Source organism: Mizuhopecten yessoensis, unplaced genomic scaffold (assembly GCF_002113885.1).
Source record: "Mizuhopecten yessoensis strain PY_sf001 unplaced genomic scaffold, ASM211388v2 scaffold6163, whole genome shotgun sequence".
Taxonomy (NCBI): Eukaryota; Metazoa; Mollusca; class Bivalvia; order Pectinida; family Pectinidae; genus Mizuhopecten; species Mizuhopecten yessoensis.
Genome location: NW_018406412.1, coordinates 740102 through 766051, shown reverse-complemented (window position 1 = coordinate 766051; position 25950 = coordinate 740102). Strand labels below are relative to the sequence as shown.

The following is a 25950-nucleotide window of genomic DNA, read 5'->3' as shown; positions in this document are numbered from 1 at the left end:
GAGTTATTCTCATTCTTTCAAAAATATTCCAAAGTGTAACATTGTCTTTGAAGCTCATGTATTACACCTTAGAGTAAATCCGCTAATTTGACTAAATGTCTATCATAATGTTCCTACAGGATTGGTTTGTTTGTGTTTTACGTCCTATTAACAGCTATGGTCATTTAAGGACGTGCCAGGTTTTGGTGGTGGAGGAAAGCCGGAGTTCCCGGGGAAAAACCACCGACCGACGGCCAGTACCTGGCGACTGCCCCACGTAGGTCTCGAACCCGCGACCCAGCGGTGGAAGGCTAGTGGTAGCAGAATGTTAGACGCCTTAACCACTTGGCCACCGCGGCTCCTACAGGAAACGTTATGCATTAAATATCAACACAGTCACTCTTGATCCCAGCTTTCGGGCTTGCATTCAAATGTGTATAAGGGAGAGGACCATTCAATCCCTGATGAAGGGCTTAGCCCTAAAGCTTGTATCTATAGTGACAGTTGATGTTTATTTCACTGATTTGACTTTATTTCAAGATGTAGATATAAACCACAATCATCGCTCGTTGGATTATCTTTTAATGATCGCAGAAAGAGTACTTACACTACAGGTGATATATTTAGATCGCAAATCATGGTGTTCATCATGCGGTAAGATAATATTCGTTCGTTGCTGAAAGACACCTCGGAAAAATAAATACATATTTCACATTTTATATCAAGTTATTATGTACTTAATTATGTATGTCAGTTGAGTGACACTGTTAATAATTTCATTTATAAAGGAGGTTAATTTTCCCTTTATTTCGCGAATAAACCAATTTTTGGGATTTAAATCTTACACGAATATTATTTCCAAACACATTTTCTATCAATACATATATAGCATTCTTTCATTGATTTCAAATAGTTGCAAATCAAATCTGCAAACTACATTCGCGAAATTTAGTACTTGCGGAAAGAAATTGTTTTACAGTAAATGCTTTGGCGGTCTTTTCCGATACAACCAGAATCATCACATCATATAACAGGTTACAAAGAAGTGTAAATGATATAAATTATTTGGCATCGATGGGCATATACAGTAGTTAATGTTTCTAACAGTTCGGTCAAAATACAATATAAATTTATGGCAATTTGATGGAATGTCATGACATTACAATATTGTCTCATTGATAATACATTGATGACATCAGAACAATGTCTTGCTGGCAAAGCAGTGACCTCACCTGCTAAAAATACCAGGTTATGTATTCGTATAAAATTTGAAAAATGTCATCGATTTCAACACCCATAGGAATAGAGATATTAGACCATGATCTATAGGGTTTTTACTAATCCCAGTTGTGTCATTGAGACCCCACATCTTCCACGATTTCACATTAAGAAGTTCACGGTAAATGTAGGCCTAGTTCCTCCGAGGCTTTCCCGTACATTCGCCTTGTTCTGTCAGTAGTTGGGGACATCATCAATAATGAACCAATCACTGGATCACTGCTTGCCGATAAACGGATTGTTGTGAAAACGACAATGCTTGTAAACTACAATGGCATATGTAAGTGAGAGAATAGTGTTTCCTCAGAAGATTTTCTCAATATCTGCCATAAGATCCTCCTCCAATTTGTCATACGTAGGCGCTTTTCTAAAAGAGGAAAACATTAATATGAAATAATAACGAAAATGTTCCTGTATTCCCAAATAAATCTTTAAACTATAATTGATTCCCTAGCCCAAGGAAACTTACTGTGGATAAATTATTTTTCATGAAATATATTTTCTCGTATTTATTTGCAAGATGATTGCAATATACCCTAATACTCGACATACGTACTGTAAATATACAATTAATAATAAAAATGAAACCCTTGTATCCATCAATACATAATAAGGCATATTAGTCGGGATTTGAGACATACCTTGGAACTGATTGACGACCTGGCTCATAATAAGAGTCGGGGTCATGCACGTCGTCATAGGTCTGCCGTGACGTATACGGATCTGTTAAATCAAAATAAATTTACGTTTTTAATACATTACCTAAAACAAATTCTTGTTACAATGTATTGAGAAAAACGATGGACATTATCAATAGATATTCCTATGGTTAATTATACGTATATTTTTTCTTTACAATTACGCGACTTCAGATATGACTTTCAATTATTTTTCAATTGCACTTCGAGATAAATAGTTCCCAACAGTTATGCTGATAAGATATTTGTTTTGAAAAATACGTCTTATTTAATCATACCAGGAAATGACAGTATTTTATATAAAAAGTACGTATAAAATTATTTGTTTTAAAAATGTGATCAATACAATATCAAAAGAATTATGTTTGTCGGGAGGTAATTAACGCGATAAGGAGCCTGACTACATCATTCGCTATCTTTATCATTATTGATTAGGTTCACGCTGTTGGTACTACCAGTTCCGGTGAATAATTGATGATCAACCCACCATAATTGTTATTCACCCTCTTCTGATATCTCACCAGCAGCCGACTTTTATTAATTATGCAAAACCTCGGCACCTATGCCCCACGTTACTTGCTTATATCTGTTGATCTGGCTTTCTGAAGCTTACATACACAGAGTAACCAACAGTACAGGTATTTTCATCGAACTTATGAGAAGCTTAACGATACTAAACGCCTTCTATAACGCCTGTATTTAATGCTAAATACAAATATCAAAAGTGAACGAGTGTCTCAAAGAATTCTGCATGATAACGTGTAATCATGAAATAATTTGAAACTTTTGAACATTTGTTTTGATTTATTTGTGAAAAAAAATAAGTCGAATACTCCTTAAGCTTACCATCCTGTTAGTTAAATGTGTCGGCTCGTGTTTGTTTCATAGGGAAAATATAACAAGGTTTCTACAATGTTGTAAAACAAGACGAACGGAGAGGCTTTATTCTTTGTATTTATCTACATGTCTTACGATGAAGATAATTTAACATTTAATATCAACAGACGGGTTGCTTAAGTATTAGACATAAATGAAATACATATATTTGTGTTATGTTTTAGAGATATCTATACATGATATATAAAGATCTCTAAAATACATTGAGATGTCTTTAAATGAATTAAAGATGTCTCAGAATTTGGTAATGAATAGATATATCTCTAAACGTAATTCTGATACCAGTTATCTCGTATAATTACGACTATGTTATATCTCTAATCGTAATCTCTGATACCAGTTATCTCGTATGATTACGACTATGTTATATCTTGCAACGTAATTTTTATACCAGTTATCTCGTATAATTACGACCATGTTACATATCTCCAAACGTTATTCTTATACCAGTTATCTCTAATAATTACGACTATGTTATATCTCTAAACGTAATTCTGATACCATATATGTCGTATAATTACGACCATGTTATATCTCTAAACGTTATTCTGATACCAGTTATCTCGTATAATTACGACTATGTTATATCTCTAAACGTAATTCTGATATCAGTTATCTCGTATAATTACGACTATGTTACATACGTTAATTACTTATAAGATATCTCTTGGGAAATGTCATAAAGTATATGAGACATGGCTTTAAGGTATTAATACATCAATGGGAATGCTTTTGTACATCATACTTCACCCGCTATTGCAATATAAATTATAGACAGGAACCATTTTACGTTATCAGATGAATAACAGAGATGTGCAACGAATAGCACCATTTTTTCTTTTATTTTGTATAACATCAATAGTCCATTGTTACATGCGAGATAAGTTATCGATTATGGACTTTTATTGAGGTGAATATTGGGTTTTATAAACCTGAGAATCTGGTATTAACCGAAACGAAGACCAAGTTTACGACGGAATGTGTTTTAACGTACATAGGTGAAGCATTCGAATTAAAGAATTTTTAAACTCGTTTCCTATTCCATATGACTTTTAGTCACTCGCTTAAGCTCATTCCATTTAAAACCAAAGTAACGATAACAACTTTGATATCCTCTGTTCACGATAATATTAATGGCAAGATGTGTTTGTTTACAACTTACCCGGTGTCATGTCAAAAATATCTCTTCTCGGTGGCTTTAAAGAGAAAAGAAGAAAACATTCAGTCTCATTCAAATTTCCGCGTCTGTTAACGTTAGGAAATGTTATTTTCATTTTCTATCTTAGTATAAGTGTATCAATGCTTTTGCCACAGGTATGTGTATTCTGATAGTTTCTAAGTTTTCAAATTCAAATAAGAGGCAGTTGGGACGCATTAAATTTGGTACAGATGTTTTTTCTTCCCTAAACCAAGCGCTTTTCGTTTGTGCGTATTATATAAAGAAAAGTGGAAAATTTCCTTAAATATTTGCAATTAGAACCTTTTGCCTATTTATAGACTGACGTGAACATGTTAAATAAAGCAATGTAAGCATGCTTACTGTAAAGCTGGTCATTTTAGCGATCACCAAAGATAGAGCGAAGTTATCTTGTTACATCAATGGAAAATAAATCCTTTTACCCAAACACAAAAAACTGCGAAATATTAGCCCGGCAAAACCAAAGAACGACACAGTATTTTCTCTCATAACAATAGTATGTCTCATTCAGCTGATGTGCTCTAGAGCACTACACATAAAACATGCTTATAAAGAATAAGATAGGGAACTTTGATGTTTAACAATAGCGCGTCGAAAATCTTCGTTTGATGCCAATAATAGCGAAATAGTTCTGCAGTTAAAGAGTAAGACGAACAATATGAACATTAGTGTCAACTTTAGTACATGTACTTATGTATGAAACACCTTAACCTTTATGGTATCATCACATGCATTTTTTCCAAGTCTACAATTTTGGGGCGAAGATTGGTACATAGGTTAGAAGATGTGAGGGATTTACTCACTGGAGCCGTTTTGTTAGCTGCTTTAAACTTAGTATAGTCGAATTCTCCGGAGTCATCCTGAAACATCAAAATAAAGTAGTTATATGATAGTATGATAACATTATTTACTTGTATCGTATCATCAATAATATTGTATGTATCGATTGATGTGAATTTGGATTGTGTCATACATTTCTCATTCAATGTTATTCTTGCAATCTTTTGTTAAGATTGGTTTTTGTTTGGTTTAAAGAGTTTAGCGTCATATCTACAGCTAAGGTCATTAAAGGATGTGTGTCATGTAGGCATGATAGTTGGAGGCGGCATGTTGATGTATTTGACCCCTTTCGATAGTCCAGATCTGACGCCGACTTAGAGTGCTACCTCACTCTAAATTAAAAAACAACATGCTTAAGGCACCCAGCAATATTGTTAGGAGTTGATTATAAGGATATTGAGGTTTAAATCCAGATGTATCCATCTTGCTCTTCTACAGGGATATACCTAATTAAAGCTATTACTTTCTTCTGGTAACTGATCAGGAGAAATGTTATATACAATTCTAATCAGAAGACCGGTTACCTTCATCAACTTCCAAAGCGCGTTCGTATATATTCACAGTATTTATATTAGATAACTCACCATTCCTAAATCATTGCTCTCATGGTTAACTAACCCTATCGGATCCAGATCACTTTTAAAAAATCGATGTCATGAAGCTGTCCTAACCTGGTCATTTTACGATACCCATTTATTGCAGTTTGAATTAATATTTCATGGATAAAGTCGATACATTGATTTATGAACTGAAAAAAAATGTTGACCGAGGGCACGGTTCAACTGCGCTGAATACTTGAATTGGTGTATTATTTTCAAAGTTAAATACAATTTATGCGAAGTAGATATGATCTGATCGCAATCTTAATTTAATCATTAGAAATGTTATGCGCTTCAAATAGATTCTATTTTAACTGTCAAACTGTCGTGTGGCTACTAGAACCAGCCATAACACAAAATATATGAATAATGATAAAGAGTAGTAATCAAAATATCAGGTAACTCAAAAATTGATATTATGTTCGTGTGCATTAATTATAAATGAATACAGCAGAGTTTATAAAAATGTATCAGGGTTATACAAAACAATTCTGAATTCCTTTTCATTGTCAAAACAAGATGTAGGACCAGAAAATATGAATCCCTCTGGATTTATACATATATATCTCTGTATTGACTGATGTTTGCTTGTCGTTGTAATAAAACATTCATTTGAAATACGATTATTATTGTTTGAACAGTTTGACAGATTTGAATTCTCGAGGTTTGCGGTCCATGCTGAATAAATAATCCACATTGCACAAACGGCTACATTTGACATGAACTGTTTACATATACTTGAATAATGTATAAAGGCTGCAGAAGGAAAACAAGAAGACATGATTTTTTTTTTAAACAAATATATTTTCTGTCTGTTATGACTGTAAATAGTTCCATGAAAAGAAAAAAAAACAAGGGAAAAAAAGAACAACAGTAAAAGTATAACACATCTATTTTATAGAGATCTGTTTTTCAGAAATGAATTTGAATCAGGTATTATTGATATGGGCTAGTCGGATTAAGATAAATGGAAGGTTTATATCATCACAATATTCGAAAGGTATCATCGGATTGAAAGTCTTTCCAATGCAATTTCACAAACTTTCCAGTAATGTATCGTACAAAAATATTCGTAAAAAAGCTACTGACATACTATTGTTTGTACATTATTTTATATCAAGAAAGGCGGATGGATGTTTCGTAAACACAGATAGAGTGAAACTGTTAAATGTAGGAATGTGGTCATTTGAGATCTAGTGATAACTTTATTATTACATTCCGCGAATATTTTTAACAGCATTGTGTTCATGTTATCTATTTATTCAACATCATCACCTAACATTCCTTATCACTACGATACTTTTCAAATATACTCGTCATTCGCTAAACAATTTATCAATAATTCTCTTCAAGTTTCGTTTAATTTATTTCAATTTTACTTTTCATTTTTACGATATATTTATACCCCTTCGTGAGCCTCCCGAAGTCGAAGTGGCTAAGTCTTTAAGGAGGGACCCCACTCGTCAATATTGATATTGACAGACTATGGACCTAGATATAGCCTTTTGTACAAACTAGCCTGTGGTACAAGAAGTATTGCAGTATGGACTCACTTTCATAGCATAGTCAACTTAACCCTGTCAAACACCAGGAGGCGAAATCAGCAAATAGCATTGTCATTTTAACTCTGTCAAAGAATCGTAAGGCGAATTCAATATGAAGCATTCTCAACTTAACTCCGTCAAAACACCCAAAGGCGATATCAGTATATATGGCATTGCCATCTTAACTTTTTCATAACACTTTATTGTGAAATCAATATGTAGCATTGTCAGCTTAATCCCGTCAAAACACCCGGAGGCGAAATCAGTATATAGCATTTTCAACTTAACGACCTCAACACAACAGAAATGGAACTATTTCATTAGCGTTGTTAACTTAAATCTATCAAAAAATTCGAATGAGAAATCAAGGTTTGGAAAAATTCTTCTCATAAAGACATAACTAGTACTTCTAAGTAATCTTTAGTATGTCACTCATTGGTAAACTATACATTTCTCCACATCCGCCATGATTTATATTGCCACACTATGGGAGAGTTAATATCAGGTGCTTACATTCTTTGAACACATGATCAAGAATGAAAGCAAACCTTGGCTTATAATATTTACTTTCTTCCTTTCGTTTCTAATTTAAAATATGTTTGCTTGGATTATGTTATATTTGTATTATAACAAAGAATGACGTAACTGTTTCATTTTGAAAGCACTTACCAAGGTTGTGGAATAAAGATTTTCCAAAAACAACTTAAAAAGCACTCATTAGTTCTCAAACATCAAACCTCATAATACGATACAGTTTGGCAGTATCAATAAAGCTAGGTATTCATTGGAAAAGGAACTCAACTATATGCATCATAAAATGTTGTGTTTGTATTGTCTTTTGGAGTGAATTAGAAGTAAATGGTACAACAGGGCCACCAAACAAGGACAGATTTGCAACTCAAGCTCGATTGGAATAAAAAAAAAATAAGAGCGGGAACCGAGAAGAATTCACAATATAAGGAAGAACATCATGCATCACCAGCAGAAAAGTTGAGAGCTAAACTAGGTAATCTGAAAGGGTACGTTTTGTGAAATACATGTATCCGTCAAATCCAATGAAATTTAGTTATATATATATAATAACATGGTAGCAGAAGTAATAGATATGGTATCATTGTTTAAAACAATCACTGATGTTCTGGAAACACGCAATGAATATCTTTTTATGAATGTAATGGAAAATTTGTAACCAATAACATGAATATCATCCATGGCAATATTGCTAACAAAGGTGATTCAAAGAAGATAATTTATCGAATAACTCATGAACTACCATTTTAGTGTTATACGGATAACACATCGATGATATTAGCAAAATACTTAAAATTCAAGATAAAATTTAATTTTGTATTTTGTTATGTATATACAGTTGAAATTAATAAAAGTAATAAAACAAATAAGTTTTAAGTGTTTACTTTGGGAAATGGTCAGTGAATCCAATTAACAATATATCTGTCAATACCCACATATTTTATTAGGTTCGATAATTAAATGGAAACTTTGGTCATCAATGTGTAATACAGAATTAAAAATCTCTGTTGTAAAAAAGGTAAAATACACGAAGACATGAAAAATTGATACAAAAGTAAGAACCCAGGAAACATTCAGATGTTATCTTATCTTAACTTTGTAAAAAAAAAATTTTTATGTAATATAATATTTTGTTACAAAATTAAAAAAAATCCGAATCAAAATCAATTTGGGACTCAAGTCACAGAACACAGAGATTCACGTTAACAGGAATGAAAGGAGATTCAAGTCATGAGACCGGCACTTTGTTTGCATATGGAAAATAAGAGTTAATTTCTGGAGCGTCACAGTTATGAACCGAGACTATCTTGGTCATGTGCAACAAAAGTTAAGTGTGAGTGCCTGCCTGATGACCCCGCGAGAAAAGCTTATGTCTCTAACATGTCACCTATTAGCTCTGATATTAACTTCTATATATAAAATATTCGTGCAAAATATTGTGTTGTAAGAAGAAATGGACAAGAATGTCACGTCATTTGAGAATCTAGGTATAAAATCATTCAACAAAAACTATGGTCTATTAGGTGTGTCATAAATTCACCCATCGTGTTAGGTTTAAATCCAAAACAGCAATTGGTGTTATTACTTTAAGTCCGCATTAAGGCTAATCAAATACAGGGATTCTTATATCAATACAGAATGGATTTGTCGTATATCTCAGGGTAGGGTTTGGGGATGTGAATCTAATCTATAAAAATAGATTTTTTAGCGAACACTTTAAATCGAGACTTTATTTGAAATAAATGCTAAAACTAGAAGTCGCAAAAAGAATGATTTTTTTTTTAATTGAAGGCTGAATTCACAAAATTATCCAGTTAATCCGAAAGAAAATATCCGCAAAAAACGGATATCCGGATTGACAAACAATATCGTTTGCATATACTTTTTGTTCTGCCAAATACTTCTTTTGCATACATTGATTTTCTCCCGGATTCCGATTGTCGGAAAAATATTTCGTATACAAAACTACAAAAGTAGGAATTGATATTTCATTTTTCTGGAAGAATCGTGATTCGGAGATATATAGAATCTCTCTTTACGAGATTCTTTTGTATCAATTAACACATTGCAACACTAATTACTGATGATTTAACACTAGAGTGTAGCAAAGTTCATTATATACATCAGAATACGTCCTTGAAAAGTAATTATATATATATATATATATGTTAGGTCAACAGTATATGCACATATAGATAACGTTATAGTAATGGATACCACAGAAAAAAAGATATGGGCAAAGATCTCGCATAAATGGGGTAAGTTACAATGGCCATATGATTAGTCATCTAATGATACCAAACCAATCCATAAATCACCTTTCAGTGGCCTGATGTATACCATTGCATGTGTAATTCATTAACACATATGTCAGCTATACGAAATAAGACATGCATTCCCACACACCCGTGCAAAACCATGGCAGGAATAGTTGTCTAATTATATAAAAAGAGTTACTAAGCTTTACGTTGTAAATAAACTGCTTCAAATTTATCACCTGTGTTACGCCACGATTTCTCGCCACTAATACAATTTCTCGCCACTAACACTTGCATATATTGCTGCTTTCACAACACCTTTTCTCATCCCTGCACGAGAAATCTTATCAGGAGTAAGCGTTTTGGCCGTTAGCACGCGAAAACACTTAAGTCGATTTGGGGTGATTGTGATATATTTGACATCCTTAAGTAGATAATACATAAGTTAACTCATTTGTTACCTAACATAGATACACAAATATATTCTGTAACTCGTGCCCTGTCTGGGCCTCGATCTCCATTGTGAGATATCGTATCATGTGCGAAATCGAGGCATAACTCAAGTTTCAGACCTGAAAAGGAAACGATAGAAGACGTGATGTTCTAAAGAAAAAGCTTTATGACACCAAACATCAATATACAAAGGAGAAATTGCGTATTGCATAAAAACATATCCATCACATTCTTCACTTCCCTCTCTTTACTCGATATTTTATTCAATGAAATTCGATCATACCCAAGACACTTTGGTATAGTCCGACCACAATGACCTGTCGTGTTGACCTTCGATTACCATATTGATTGCAGGCGAGTCAATTATCATACAGGGAGCATAGGTTAATTTATCGTTACAGGCGAAACTGTTGTCTTGTCTCAGGCAGTCTTTACTGTACTCGGTACACAGATGAACATATCTGAAATTGACTGCATTTGCCCAATATGAATATTCCACGTAAAGGTCAAGGTGACAGGTCGTTTTGGTCCGACTTTATATTTGGCTCAACAGACATATAAGCATTTGACATTTGACATTAGAAAGACGTTGTTTAATTTCGGGGGAGGGGGATATGACATTTGTAAGACTTTGTGTTAATGGGTATTAATGTGAATTAATCGTGATTTTAGTTTATATTATGAACATTTTTAATTGTATTTACATTATATGAATTAATATATATTATATAGATTATGTATAACCGTTAGATGAAAGTGACGTTGAAAAGAAATTTTGTTACGTGAGTTAACAAATTAGGGCTGTCACAATATATCGCGAAACTGGAATATCGTAATACACAGGTACATTGAATCGTATCGCATAACAGAAATGAAATTCGCTATATCACAATATTATTCAAAAGTTCATTATTATATCTATTTTGTGTCTGCTTGATGTTTTAACTTTGCATTTTCTAACAGATATTTCAATAACCATAATCAGTTTATTCCGTCTTTGCGTATTGCAGAGTTATCTTCTCTTCTCTTGAGATTAGGTATTGATTGTTACGTCATTTGTTTGTGAGAGTAACGTCATCAATTTTTGAGAAAACGACGTAATTTTCTCACACGAACCTATGACGTAACAATCAATACCTGCTATCAGGAGAAGATAACTCTGCAATACGCAAAGACGGAATACGTACTGGTGGGAATAAGTTGAAATGTTTGAATTGATGGTTGGTTAAATCTTAAATCTGTGTGATCCATATAACAAATGGCTCAGTTTGATACCATTCTGATAACAGTTTCTTGTCTTATTAAGAACCATTTTTCTTTTACGATTTATCGGGATACGTATCCAAATACTATCCTTCTGTATTGCAACATATCGTGATACACTCCAAGCATACTGTGACGCCCTACTATTAATGTGTTTCCTCGAGATACTTTATTTCAAAATGAAAACTTTCTGTCTTTTTTCAACGATTTCAAATTTGAAGTAACGATGACTCAGGCAGGAATTGAAATGTGATTGTGGCATGTTTGAAAATGACAACAAGTGAACAATGCAACTGAGTAACTACAAAACAACGTATAATTAAAAATGAAATTCATATGAATACCTCAGCTATTTCCTCGGTCTGAATGAAAAAAGAAAACATGATAGTTGAACATTTGAAATTAATGAATGGAGGAATGAAATGATTTATTTAAACAATTGTTTTTGGATTTTGAATAAAAGAACGAATGGTTTGATGACAAATATATGCTTATTTTCGTTTTGCTTCTTAAATGTTGATAATGAAAAATTCTAAATGATTGCAAGAGTATAAATGTAAAACAACATTCGCGTTTAATCCCCATATGATTAATTAAGGAAACATACTATAACATGATACAAGTAAGTAACAAACTTATAAATAATCGAATGATAGTGCCTTGTGCATTGAGTTCCCTTACTGTTCCTTTGTTTACACAAATGAAACACTAAAATGCAATTTTAAAATGAATAATATGAAGACAAATATATGAAAATGTGGTCTACCTGATTCTCCTCTGCTGGCTAAATGGGAAATGAGAAAAAATAACAGAATGAGTACATGAAAAATAGTATACAATAGTAAAAGCTATGAAAAATGCATCTTTTGAAAATACATTCCTGTTAAAAATGGAACACTAGTAATGAAAGTCTAAATGAATGCAAGAGTATAAATGTAAAACATTATTCGCGTGTAATCCACATATGATTAATTAAGGAAACATACTATATCAACAATGAAAGGAAACTATATAAGAGTTCCAAACCGTGAAACATAACATATCTGGGCATAATGAATGGTATTATGAAACTGATTAACTAATTGATGACCGAAGTAGATTCTGTACATTGATTAGTACATTGATAAAACACCGAATAATAAGTTTATCCCATACAAGTTATTTTTGAGGAAAATAACTCTTATATAAATCTTAATTATAATGCACAACGTAGCACATATATATCCTTAAATAATAATCAATAAAACGACCAACTTCATGAAAATAATTAACAGCTTAATAGTAAGTGGGTCAGTCATAGTTCATCGAAACATATTTAAGTAGAAAGTCGTCTTATACAGAGGCATTTTCAAACCGTAGGGTAGTTACAGTAAACTGAAACGCATGTCGAGCTTGGAATGCAAGGTGTACTGAGATATACCCTAAGTAGGAGAATAATACTTTATTGAAAAAAGTCCCAATTTGGGATTTCACGGTATTCTGAGACATACGGATTTTTTTGTTCTACTTCTGTAGCTAAATAAAACATGCGCATTGTATTGATGTGTTAATTGCTAACCAAACGACACTGTATACATTTAGTACAGAAAATTTCCCATTTTAGATTATATCCTCTGCTGATTAATTATCAATTTAACAGTAACATAATGATAAAAAATGGTTAAAAAAATAGGAAAAATGGAAGCAAATGTAAACAAAAAGTGTATATAATTTAAATGAAAATTGAAAGGCATTAAATATCTATCATTTTACAGTGATGAAAATTTACAGAATTACACACGACATTTATATTCATGTTTGAATGGTTGACTTTAAAATGATTTTTCGCCATGTATTGTATATATACCATGTAATCTCACTCTTTAATAGCGCTTTGTAACAGGCAATGTTTCTATTGTGATTGGCCAGAAAAAGCGAATGGAATGTTGTTGACTGAAACCTAACCCCATCAGTAATGCTTTAAAAAACATCAAATCTATGTATTAAAAATGAAAAATGACAACCCTTAAAATCAACCTTTTGGCCTCGTTATATCTCTTTATCAGTATTAGTGTTATGGGATTTTACAAGTCTGTTTTCCCTATCAGGTGTGTCTCTGCTTACATCTACCAAAAAAAATATCAACATTCCTGACCCCTGACAACTCCATAGTCAGAATGGCCCCCTCTGCAAACTTTAGTCCCCTTTTTGTTCCACCTCGTGCAAAGAAACGATTTATTATCGTAAAGAGGCCTTACCTATATATCTATATACTTAGTATCTACAGAAATTCCATGGAAATATTTACAGATATAAAACGGAAATATTTACATGTACTTAATACATATATACATAATTACACATATCGATTTTCATAATAGAGCTGATACTATTAAACGTAATACATTGAACAATGAAATATATGTCAACCGCGTGCTCATATTTGGAATGGATGCCTGTGATGTATCAATAAGCCTTCTGGTTGCGTTATGAAGTAAATGAGATAAATACGCATTGTTTTTTTTAAAACAATGATGAATGTGCTCCTAGTCCATACGCCTGTTTTAGGAATCGACTAATTTGTCCCTTGTCCAAACATCTGTTTTAGGAATCGACTAGATTGGAAATAATTTGAAACCTTGAACACGTCACCTTGTAAAAGACTTGGAGATGATCAGGTGAAGTGGCAGGCCACTTTAAAGGCTCAATCTAACGTTGATCATTATAACGTCAGTGAAGGTAATTAGGACATATAAGTGTTTGTACAGGGTGTGCTGGGGTCTAGTTAACTATGTACAGAGATAACTCAAACTGTGGCCTCAATTATGGAGGTTGACTTGTAATGTTTGCTTTACATAGACACATATATCAACCCTTCCCATTCAGGTGTAGTAAGTAAGATTTAGACCAACGCTACGCTCTCCATTCAAAATTTTCTTTCGACCTATCATATCAGTTGTATCAATTAAATCAAGCCCGTTTATCAAGCCTAGGCCCATTTTACTTGCTTTTCATTAAATTATTTTTAATTCACCTTGAAATGAATATATGTTTGTCAAAAATAGCAATCAATTCGAAATCAATAAAAATAATGCTTTAAATTCCAAAATAGTCCAGTCATAAATAAATATATCATTTCTTATTTCTGTAAGCTGCTATGTAATTTACTGGGTTTTCATTAAATTATTTTTAATTCACTTTAAAATTTAAATATGAATTTTGAAACTGTTTTTCAAAAATAACTGTCAATGTGAAATTAATAAAAATAATGCTTATAATTTCAAAATATTTCAGTCGTAAAAAGATATATCATTTCTTATTTCTATTAGCTGTTATGTAATAATGTTTGTGTTTACGTGCTATTAACACCTATGGTCATTTAAGGACGTGCTAGGTTTTGGTAGTTTGTGTTTACGTCCTATTAACAGCTATGGTCATTTTAGGACGTGCTAGGTTTTGGTAGTTTGTGTTTTACGTCCTATTAACAGCTATGGACATTTAAGGACGTGCTAGGTTTTAGTGGTTTGTGTTTAAGGCCTATTAACAGCTATGGTCATTTAAGGACGTGCTAGATTTTTGTGGTTTGTGTTTACGTCCTATTAACAGCTATGGTCATTGAAGGACGTGCTAGATTTTGGTGGTTTGTGTTTACGTCCTATTAACAGCTATGGTCATTGAAGGACGTGCTAGATTTTGGTGGTTTGTGTTTACGTCCTATTAACAGCTATGGTCATTTAAGTACGTGCTAGGTTTTAGTGGTTTGTGTTTAAGACCGATTAACAGCTATGGTCATTTAAGGACGTGCTAGGCTTTGGTGGTTTGTGTTTACGTCCTATTAACAGCTATGGTCATTGAAGGACGTGCTAGATTTTGGTGGTTTGTGTTTACGTCCTATTAACAGCTATGGTCATTTTAGGACGTGCTAGGCTTTGGTGGTTTGTGTTTACGTCCTATTAACAGCTATGGTCATTTTAGGACGTGCTAGGCTTTGGTGGTTTGTGTTTACGTCCTATTAACAGCTATGGTCATTGAAGGACGTGCTAGATTTTGGTGGTTTGTGTTTACGTCCTATTAACAGCTATGGTCATTTAAGGACGTGCTAGGTTTTGGTGGTTTGTGTTTACGTCCTATTAACAACTATGGTTATTTAAGGACTTGCCAGATTTTGATGGTGGAGGCAAGCCGGAGTTCCCGGAGAAAAAACACCGACCTACAGCAGTACCTGGCGAATGCCCCACGTAGGTCTCGAACCCGCGACCCAGTGGTGAAGGGCTAGTGGTAGCAGAACAGTGGCGTCGCAAACCATTTTTCGGATTGTATGCTTACAGATGGGTTGAGCGTCCCAGGCGCGTAGCGCCGGAGGAGGCGGAGGGTACGTATGCAAGGCAAAAAATCTACTAGGCCTTAGAAGCAATCTCCCGTGCTCTGGGAACTCCTTTTAGACTGATTATTAACAAGTAAAACCCGACTTATTATATGAATATTATTAAATTTTGAACTTCTCTAAGTATTTTATTTACATTAACCTTCGAGAATTGTCAATGTGTATAGACATATCATAAGAACACTATTTTATCAGACTTCACTTTTTAAAAAGATATTTTTTAATTTCTTTCCTATTTTATGCCTATACGGACGGTCCATATTTATCATAAAAAAGAAATTAATAAAGATAAATGTTTAAAAACAATCTTGAAAATTTTAGTGTAAGCTTGGGCATATAAGCATAACAACGCCTTAACCTCTTGGCCTCCACGGCCCCTACATGGATTACTCGTTATTTTTGTTTTACAATATGTCAATGTTAACTGCGGTTTATATCTATCTTTTATATTTCACTGTGCGTTATAAATAATCAACCCAGACTATCATACAGTTATAGGTAGAATTACTCATTGTGCTATTTCAAAAAACTAACTTAAACTAAATATGAAGTCGGTTTTATATCACATTTGTATTATATTTAACAAGTGCATGGAATAACGGCTACTGTTCATGAAAAGGGATTGCGTTTGTTTAGTGTAATCAATTTTCAAAGCCCTTTTTTGTGTGCGTGTTCTTTCAAATCGCTTCGGAAAACAATGCAATTCTAACTGTTTTAGTCGACTCTATTTTCGGAAAAAACAACAACCTTTATTTACTCAGAAAGAGCGAATAGATTACAATATTAATTTCTATTGAATAAAGATTATTAACATTTTTTTCCCTTATTTACAATGTTATCAGTTTTGCATATATTTTGAATGAAAATAAATATTGTATACTCAACGGTAATAATGCACATGTTAAGGATCCCTGTACCACTGTCTAAGCTGTAACTTTGCACAGAAAAATGTTGTTGTTTTTCTGGCATGACTATAGCTTTGATAATGTTCTTTAAAGAAAACCTTACTTCGGGTTGTTTTATGAGAAAAAGAATATACAGATGGATAATCAAAAGATAATAACAGTGTTTTGAGTGTAGAAGTTCAGCGTTGCGCAAGACCAGGGTTCGAACCACGGACATCAGGTGTTACCTGTATACTGTTGTTTAAATCAACTGATCTATCTGGTCAATTATGGTAATCTTTTAACGTATTCTGTTACAGTTATATAATAATAATGATAATAATAATTCGAGGTTCTTATATACCGCTTTATCACAACAATAGTTCGTACGTCGTCTCAAAGCGGTTCACATGTTATTATCCGTTGTTATAGGGCCTTTGCCTTTGCAACCAGCCGATATCTTTCTCAACTCCTTGGGGAGCATACAGCCGGGGCTGCCATTTCTAGCACTGCCCAACCACGTACTCATTTACAGCTGAATAGACTTGAACAAGCTGAGTAAAGTATCCTTTTCAAAGATGCAACACAGTGCCGTGCCGTGCCGTGACTCGAACCCGCAACCCTTCGGTTACGAGCCCGGCGTCCTTCCACTAGACTACCGTGCCTCCAAAGCGAAATCAATGGAAGGTTTCTGTATATACAAAACCATAATAGACACTAACGTTTTACCTCCTTAATGTAGAAACACGGAATGGATGAACAGGCAAGTAAAACATCAATTCCAATCAATATTAATTATACAGAATGAGTTCAGCTTGTCTATTGATTCATAACCTATTTACTTTGGATACCATGACATCAGAAGTCTATTTACATGTTTACGTCACTGTCCGTATAAGGACATAAACATCAATGAATAATGTACGTATGCTTACTGTAGGTATGTTCGGTCTGTTGGGCCGTTACACGCTCTTCATATTTCAAAGAGTGCTTAAGCTTTGTTAGCTTGTTACGTCATGAAGTCAACCGAAGTTATATATTTTATTTTTTTAATTATATTTAAAGAAACAAAACAGGAATACTTTTCGTATGGCCAATTGTGATAGATTAGATTTCAATTTTACACGGAGACAGTTTTTCGTTCAAGTTGAAATAGAAAGACTTTCAAAGGTATCCAACTGACTGAAATTAAGTTGATCATACTTTAAAAAGGATATTTAAGTGGTTATGGCTTGTTAACTTACCGATGAACAAACTTATGTTTACTGTTTTCCATTAGTATTCAATTTTATCATCACTTGTATCATCATTAGATAAATAGAAGAAATGCTTACAGTATTTTATGAATAGTAATCTTATTTTGCTAATTGTTGGTAAGGCAAGCTATCAAAGCAGTAACGGTCGAGTCCAGATTCTATAACAAACAGCAGTATAGTTGCACCTATCTACTTTTATTATCAACGTGAACTTGCTGACCTCGTGTTAAAGTATTCCTTTATTGAATTAATCAATTTATCGATCACGTCATATTTAATCGAAATTCAATCAAATGAAAAACGGTCCATAAGTGGCTCAATTGTTTATTTGATCAACAATCTTTAGGTATACTATATATACATATACATGTACATTATGAAAATTCAGTTTCTGACAGATGTAGGAGTGGGCTGAAGTATAATGGTTCGCTATGCCTTTTTAAAGTGCTTGATTTGCTTTCTCGTCTCTATCACGTTGTTATCTCGCCACGCCCAGTAAATCATGGGATAAATATTCAATACAATGTCACCTTATACCAATTTCATAATATAAATAGTATATCGTGCTACAGTTAGCAGCTGTTTTACTGTTTATATATGATACATAATCAATATAATGTCACCTTATACCAATTTCATAATATAAATAATATATTTTGCTGGAGATAGAAACAGGTTTACAATTCATCTTAAATTATTTATGCTTTTGCCGTTAAAGAAGTCTGGAACTTTCTGCAGTAGTTTAAGATCTCTAAGTTCAGTTACCTCCCCTTAGCTTCCGTTTATATCTAACTGTAGCACAGTGTTGGTTATTGTATTTTGTTTATTTCATCTTCTTTGTTTCTCATATTAGTTCTGCAAAGTAATGTTTTGTTTTCAGAAAAAGATTTTTATAAAAGCTATAGTTTTGTCGATTACAGTTTTTCGGCAGTGGTACGGGGATCCTTAAGAATTAATTTTCAGTTGTAACCCAAAGTACTTAACTTATAACGTTAAATATAAGTAAATCTATAAATATTTATAGCACTATCGACATAGATTTGCATATCTTTAGTACCACTAATGAGTCGTGTGGGAACTAATAGCCAAATGGTAGTTTCTACTCCTGCTTAACGCTCAGCAATTTAGGAGTGGGAAGACTGGTTCGCCCGTTGTCAGTATAATGTGACCGGGTGGGGTATCCTGCTGGGTGTCTTCGGCAGTATGTTTCAATGAGGTCGCATTATAAAGTCGGCATCAGTTCCGCGCTATCACAAGGAGACAAACATGAACATATACACTACACGCATGCAATCTTGCACACATGGGAGGCCGTCCTTAAATGACCATAGCTGTTGATAGGACGTTAAACAATACTAAACTAATAGCCATATGGTGTATGTTGCTTTGTTGTGTTAACTTGTTTGGTTTTCTGAATGGATCTACGCATTAATACAAGATACTAGTACCTCATTAATTCGTATTTTAACGATGATTTTCTATCAGTTCTTATTTAAGTTAATGCTATTACTTTCAACATTCTATTAATATTTTCTTTATATAAATGACATTACATTTGTTATATAAAAAATGTGATCAATTTTGTTTTAATATTAATAAACGAATTTAACCGTCTTTTTTATCTTTGGTGCCTACTGCATGGCCTTAAACGTATTACGTATATATATTGTTGGCACTTAGGCACCCTATACATTTGACTGAGGTCAAAAGTTCAACCTAATCTTACAATCCCATACAGCAGACAAAAGGGGTGATATCAATCTAGAACAGTTCACTGCCTTTACAGTGGATTCGTATAACAAATGCTCTACATTGTGTTTAACCTTGTATTGGGGGCAGGTTGAGAATGTGCCTTTTGTTTCTTCTCAATAGCATTTGCTTGTCTATAGAAGACTGTATACGCCAGTTCATGGTGTATTGTACTGGTATACAATAGCCTGGTAGATTTACGTACATATGAGAAGACGTAATAAAGATGTGTGGTATATTTTACATACACAGTAAGTAAGATTAGAATATATCAAACACATGCAATGTTCAAGTATACAGTCACGTACGTTTGTTATCAAGTTTCCAAATTTGAAATTGTCATACTCATAGTTCAATCTCTGAATCTTGCGTATCGTTCAGATATGTATACATACAAAAATACCTTGGTATTAGGTATGTGTTGTTGTGTTCGACTATGCTTCGATAATATGATAATATATAGAGAATAATACATGTCTTTTTTCATATCACAACCAGTATCAACCCAAGATTCCATTATCAGCCCGAGGGCCGAAGACCTGAGGGCTGATATTGGTCGAGGGTTGATACTGGGTGTGATATGGAAAAAGGCATGTTTTATTCTGTTTATTACATACTTACTAATAAAATACGGAATGATCTACTATCTTATTATCTCTTTTTCTTTTGAAATATTGAAAAACGAACACTTTTCAAAAGGGGTGTGATACTGGTTTTTTCGGGCTGATACGAGTTTTGGGGTGTGATACGGCGAGAGCTGATATGGGTTAGAGCAATTGTATCGTATCGCATATACCAAAACAAACACGTATTTATTAGTAAGTATGTAATGATAAATAGGTCACATCATATACATCTATTGCCTGTCTAGAGGGATTTTTACTATATAATTTGATGTACAAATCATTACACATTAGTTAACTGTAGTAGCAAACCTGTCAGGGAAATACTTGTTGCCTGATTTTGTATAATAATTATATATATAATAATATAATAATAATTTGCACAATACCAAATAACATATTATACAAGTAGAGAGAATAATTACTAGAAATACTATGCAAGCACCTATTCCATCTTTTCTTATTGCAAAATTATCTGCCCCTGATAGCAGATATTGATTGTTACGTCATTTGTTTGTGAGAGTAACGTCATCATTTTTTGAGAAAACGACGTTATTTTCTTGCACAAATCAATGACGTAACAATCAATACCTGCTCACAAGAGAAATAACTCTGCAAGACGCAAAGACGGGATATCAGATTTTTTTTTAATGTAGACAGACACACAAAGAAAGCATTTTATGGCATCGTATAGACATATAGACTAAACTTTCCGTGATTTATCTTTATTAATATTCAGAAATATATATATATATATATACTGTATTGTTGATCATTAATAATAATTATATACAACATTTGATATAGCGCCCTATCTAGCTAGAATAAGCCACTCTAAAGCGCTTTAAAGTACATAGAAATACAATTAATAAAATTAGCATAAACATTAATCAATTTATATTTTTATGAATTCGGAGGAGATGCCTTATCAGTCGCTAACTATTAGTCATATGCCATCTGGCTAATATCTCCTTATGTGTGTATGCCTGCGTGTGTGCTGGATATGTATTGTGTAAGTATTATTCTTGGTGGGCTTCACAGAAATAAGAATATCCTATTGTACAAAGTAGTTAGTACTTGAAGATTTTTTATTTATTTTTTATTTTTTTCTTCCAAAAGTCACTTCTGTATTTATTTATTTTTATCGACAGATCACCGCATCGTTACAATATTGAAATAAACAACATTTGCCAACTAGGAGTCACAAAAACGTAACTTGAAAAAAATACTTTATTCGGATGACTTTAAATGTTCAATCCATGTTATAACTTAGTTATACTAGGATTGGTATTTGACAGTGTAGCCATTAGCTAAAATCGTCCTAAATCGATCTATCGTATAATCTGTTCAAAAGGCACATATGAATGCATACTAAAATTGTATACATTAAGGTTTATACGTAAATATCCTCTTAACTCGTTTCAGTACTCAGATTAACCTGTCATTCATTAAAACAATTTAAAGTGTTTGGCAATTAATACATTTCTAAAAGACATTCATTAGTAGTTTAATGACCTAGATGTATTTTGTCTGACGTACATAGATGTATATATTACTCTCTACTTTTAACCATTGTTATACACGTATACATGCATTTAAATAACAGTAATGCACATTAATCGGTTTTAAACTATTCCATTGGTATAAGTATCACATTTGTACATATCAATTTAAATGACACTCCTTAAGTTGCAATCCACGATATCTACCTGGAGCTTTGCCATTTTATTTCAAATAATAACAAATATGAGGAATAATTTGTGGTCCAGGGTTCGAATCTCTAGCCCCGCTGAATTTTTACACTCAAAACACTGTTGTTGATTATATTTTGGTGAGTTTTATTTTCATCTTTCATTTTGTCATACTAGTCCTGCATGGTATGGCTTTCTTTTCAGAAATATATCAAAGTCTTAAAAAACTGTTTCCTTTGCATATTTACGGTTTTTGGCAGTGGAACAGGGATCCTTGATTTTAATTTGCTACGATCGACATCTTAAATTTCATTCCAACTAGAAGATTTCAGGGCATACCATGATTAACACCTGTTCACCGTGTCTCAGATTGGTGGCGATCGTACGTTCTGGATTTGGCGAAATACATCGTGAAGGTTTTTCGGTTGTTCTGTTTAAAGACTTTATGAGAGAAAAAAACTTAGTTGATATATAATGCCGTTAGCTAGTTTTAGAAGAATGTTTAATGTATTATAATTATTTGTAATACCGAACGGAAAAACCTTAAACTGTCGAGCAATGATACTTAATGCAGCTGTTGCAATACGTAGTAAAATGCAGCTGCTGTATCCGTTATGTTAATCATATGCTGAAGTCAATCTTAAGAAAAAAATCAAATAATTTTCTAGATACGTGTTTTATTAAAGGCCATATCAGGGCCTGATAGCTTATGCATGAACATTTTATTGATAAATACTAGTATTGATTAGGGGAAAAAAATGGGTGCAAGTTGTTACAACTCACATTTTAAAGGTCTGGTTAGTTTTAACTCCAAATCAATGAATATATTTTATGAGATATTTTCTGTCGTTAAGCTGATGAGGCTTTACTTTAGACAACTGATGTTACAATTCATTCATTCATAAACATTATATTTATTTACATCGATAGCAATCAGACAAAATGGGTACAAGTTCTCACAACTTACAAGGTCTAACAGTGTAAAGGTCTGGTTAGCTTTTACGCCAAATCAATGATTATATTTTACGAAGTGTTATCTGTCGTTAAGCTGATGAAGCTTGACTTTACACAACTGATGCTGCCTGTAATAACAAAATTGTAATTTAATGATGTATGTTATGCGTCTACGTCTGATATCTTTTATGGCTTGGATCGAATCCCATATTGATACAATTATTGATCAAGCCAGTGTTTGTCTACTCCACAATATACCACCCACCCACTACCCAGGCATCCCATTAGTCCAATTCTCATCCCGAGAAAAAAAGGAATGCCTATTGTTTCTTCCGTCTGTGTTCGTCTCTTAAGCTCTAATACCTCTTTTATTACCATGTATATATGTCCGACAGCAATATTGACCCTTCGCTTTGTCAATGCATTCCTGTAACAGTTTTACCATTGCCCATGTTACTGCATATCTGATACAGATATCAACCAGGTGTAATGTCAAGTCACTCGGCCAATGTTGATAAATCCCCGTTTCTCGACTATTCTTTGTATATTATACTTATGTGAATGTGTTTATATCAACTAAAATAACAAATACATAAGACCGACTGCTAGATATTCTGCCTTCTCGAGTTTCTTGAGTCGGACTGAAAATATAAGTACCATCTACCGCCTTAAGAAGCTCAAGGCAGGCCCAGCAATCAGTTTTGAAATGTTTGTTATTGTTTCATATTTTCCTTCCCACAGACATGTTGCTTTATTTTCTACTATTATGAAATATAGGTATACGTCATAGTTGATATATGTTTGTTTGCTGTTTATTTGTGATTTACGTCTTATTAACAGCTATGGTCATTTCAGGACGAGCCAGGTTTTGGGGATGGTCGAAAGCCGGATTACCTGGAGAAAACTAACAGACCTAAGGAGAGTATTTAGCATTATATGTTTAACTATCTTATTTTATAGAATGAAATAATAAGACTGGCCGCTAGGCCTTCTTGCCTTCTTCGGCTTCTTCATGCGGACTTATTATATATATACTTATATATCTTACTTTATATATGTTTATAATAGTATATCTTATTTAATATATATATGTTTAGGAAACAGCTGTGTGACCTTGTCTACCCTTCTATTTCTAATCTACTTATCTACTAACACCGACTATAGCCCTTTGTATTGTTACCTTTGTTTCCGTCTCTGGCTCCCATTCCTTAGGGTCTCTGTATATGGTTTTCTGTCGGAGGAGATCACTACGTTTGTACTGCTGTCGAGCGTTTCGCTGGGCGTAAGTTTCAGGATATTCCTCAATCACCGTGTTATTGTTCACTTGTCTGTTATAAACATTTCGTTCCTCGTCCCGCCGACTTCCTCCCCGATCAGACCGCGGAGTAGGATACACTTCTTGCCGTTTGTTTTTAGAACTCCATTCGGAATCAAGGTTTAAAACGTCATCAATGTCCTCCTTTTTGTTCCACTGCGATGGAGGTGCATGCGAGGATTTCTGAACATTGTTATTCTGTATTGTTTGGTTATTATCAAATTGTGTCCTGTTATTGTTAGGATATTGAATTTCGTTTGTTGAATTTTGTTTATGTAACGACGAACTCCTGTTGTCAGTGTCATTTTTTATCATTGGCGTTTTCGTCGTCGTCGTCGTGGACGTTTTCGTCGGTGTTGTCTGTTTGCTTTCCTCCTTTTTGCTTCCTCCCGATCCCATTTTGACTAATCTTTTAAATGTTCTACTCTGATAGTTCACAACATTGTAATAAATAATATCAGTTTACTGTGTATACAGTACTTATAAAAGACTGTATTGTATTATACTATTCACTGTACCACTTTATCGTAAAATCCACATACGAGAATATAATCCAAGGACAATAGTGCAGAATTGTAAATCCAATCCACGTTATAATGTATATTCCCAGACCGAATCGATTTTCAAATCTAACAGCAACGACTAACACTTTAACATATTTGAGTATAATTTAAATGAACACGAATAAATAACGGTACACGGCTTGTTACATATTATATACGTATATATATATATCTACACCTCCTACATAGGTAAAATACGTCACACTGTCCTGGAGTTGTCGAATAGAGACGTAACGGACTAGTGACATTCATAAAGCACGGAATCCTTATATATCCTGCTGGTCAGATCACAAAACATCGGATTTAGATCCCTAACCCTATACACAAACCTACGTGTGGTATTACGTTCACTTTTTGAAATATTCCAGGTAGATTTTATACAGGTAGTCGTACAACTTTTAACACCTGTATATTCAGGTAGGCTTATATCTCAGATATACCTTTAAATACTTGATTAAAACCTGGACGAGTCCATTACACGTTTAGGTAATCCTCGAGTGCAGGTCACGAACGGGTGTATATGGTCGGAGTTTTACGTTACTGTATGCTAGTTCAAAGACACTCTTTCATCGATCTGATGTAGGAGCATAAAAAGTCGACAGGATATTGTGTTTCTTCCTGATGGGGAAAAAATGAATAAAAGCTTTCACGTGGAATAATTAAAAAAGGAGTGTAAATGTATATGGCTTTCCATTAAATGACATATGCCTAATCCTAGCAACTAAAGATTGATATCGATGTTTAAATGGAATCCTACAAGGGGAAGCTACTCGTAAATGCTGCACATTTTATTATTTATCATTTACCTTATAGAGAGAATGTATGATGACTTCTTCCGTACATTGATATACCTCAAAAAGCGTAAATATAAATGGTCAAAACAATGGAAAGTCACATTTTTTTAAGAATTATTTCAGATTTTAGATTTTATAAATTTTATAAGATATATTATATAATATACTTGTAGCAGAAATCGTTTATATTATTTAAGACATCTTATATAATAATTAAAGG

At 33.3% G+C, this 25950-nt stretch overlaps 1 protein-coding gene across 3 annotated transcripts; it reads right to left on the bottom strand.

Annotated features, from left to right (window-relative positions):
• Positions 1 to 544: 544 nt before the first annotated feature.
• Positions 545 to 25393, bottom strand: LOC110451658 (type-2 histone deacetylase 2-like). 3 transcript variants are annotated; one of them, XM_021499792.1, is made up of 7 exons: positions 24239 to 25393; positions 12305 to 12322; positions 11883 to 11900; positions 4854 to 4910; positions 4015 to 4048; positions 1899 to 1980; positions 545 to 1624 (listed from the first exon to the last, which is right to left on the bottom strand). In XM_021499792.1, exons 1-7 carry the CDS (start codon positions 24770 to 24772, stop codon positions 1561 to 1563), a joined length of 807 nt encoding a protein of 268 aa, XP_021355467.1. In that variant the 5' UTR covers positions 24773 to 25393; the 3' UTR covers positions 545 to 1560. The 3 variants fall into 3 exon arrangements, with proteins under 3 accessions (XP_021355467.1, XP_021355468.1, XP_021355469.1); XM_021499793.1 differs by lacking the exon at positions 11883 to 11900; XM_021499794.1 differs by lacking the exons at positions 11883 to 11900; positions 12305 to 12322.
• Positions 25394 to 25950: the final 557 nt, after the last annotated feature.

What these genes read in the sequence shown, in the direction of transcription:
- LOC110451658 (XM_021499792.1), bottom strand. Translation starts at nt 24,772, where the DNA reads ATGGGATCGGGAGGAAGCAAAAAGGAGGAAAGCAAACAGACAACACCG. An exon ending in CAGCTAACAAAACGGCTCCA is followed by an intron (nt 4,049 to 4,853) that starts GTGAGTAAATCC and finishes TTCTCTTTAAAG; the next exon opens with CCACCGAGAAGAGATATTTT. An exon ending in GGTCGTCAATCAGTTCCAAG is followed by an intron (nt 1,625 to 1,898) that starts GTATGTCTCAAA and finishes TTCCTCTTTTAG; the next exon opens with AAAAGCGCCTACGTATGACA.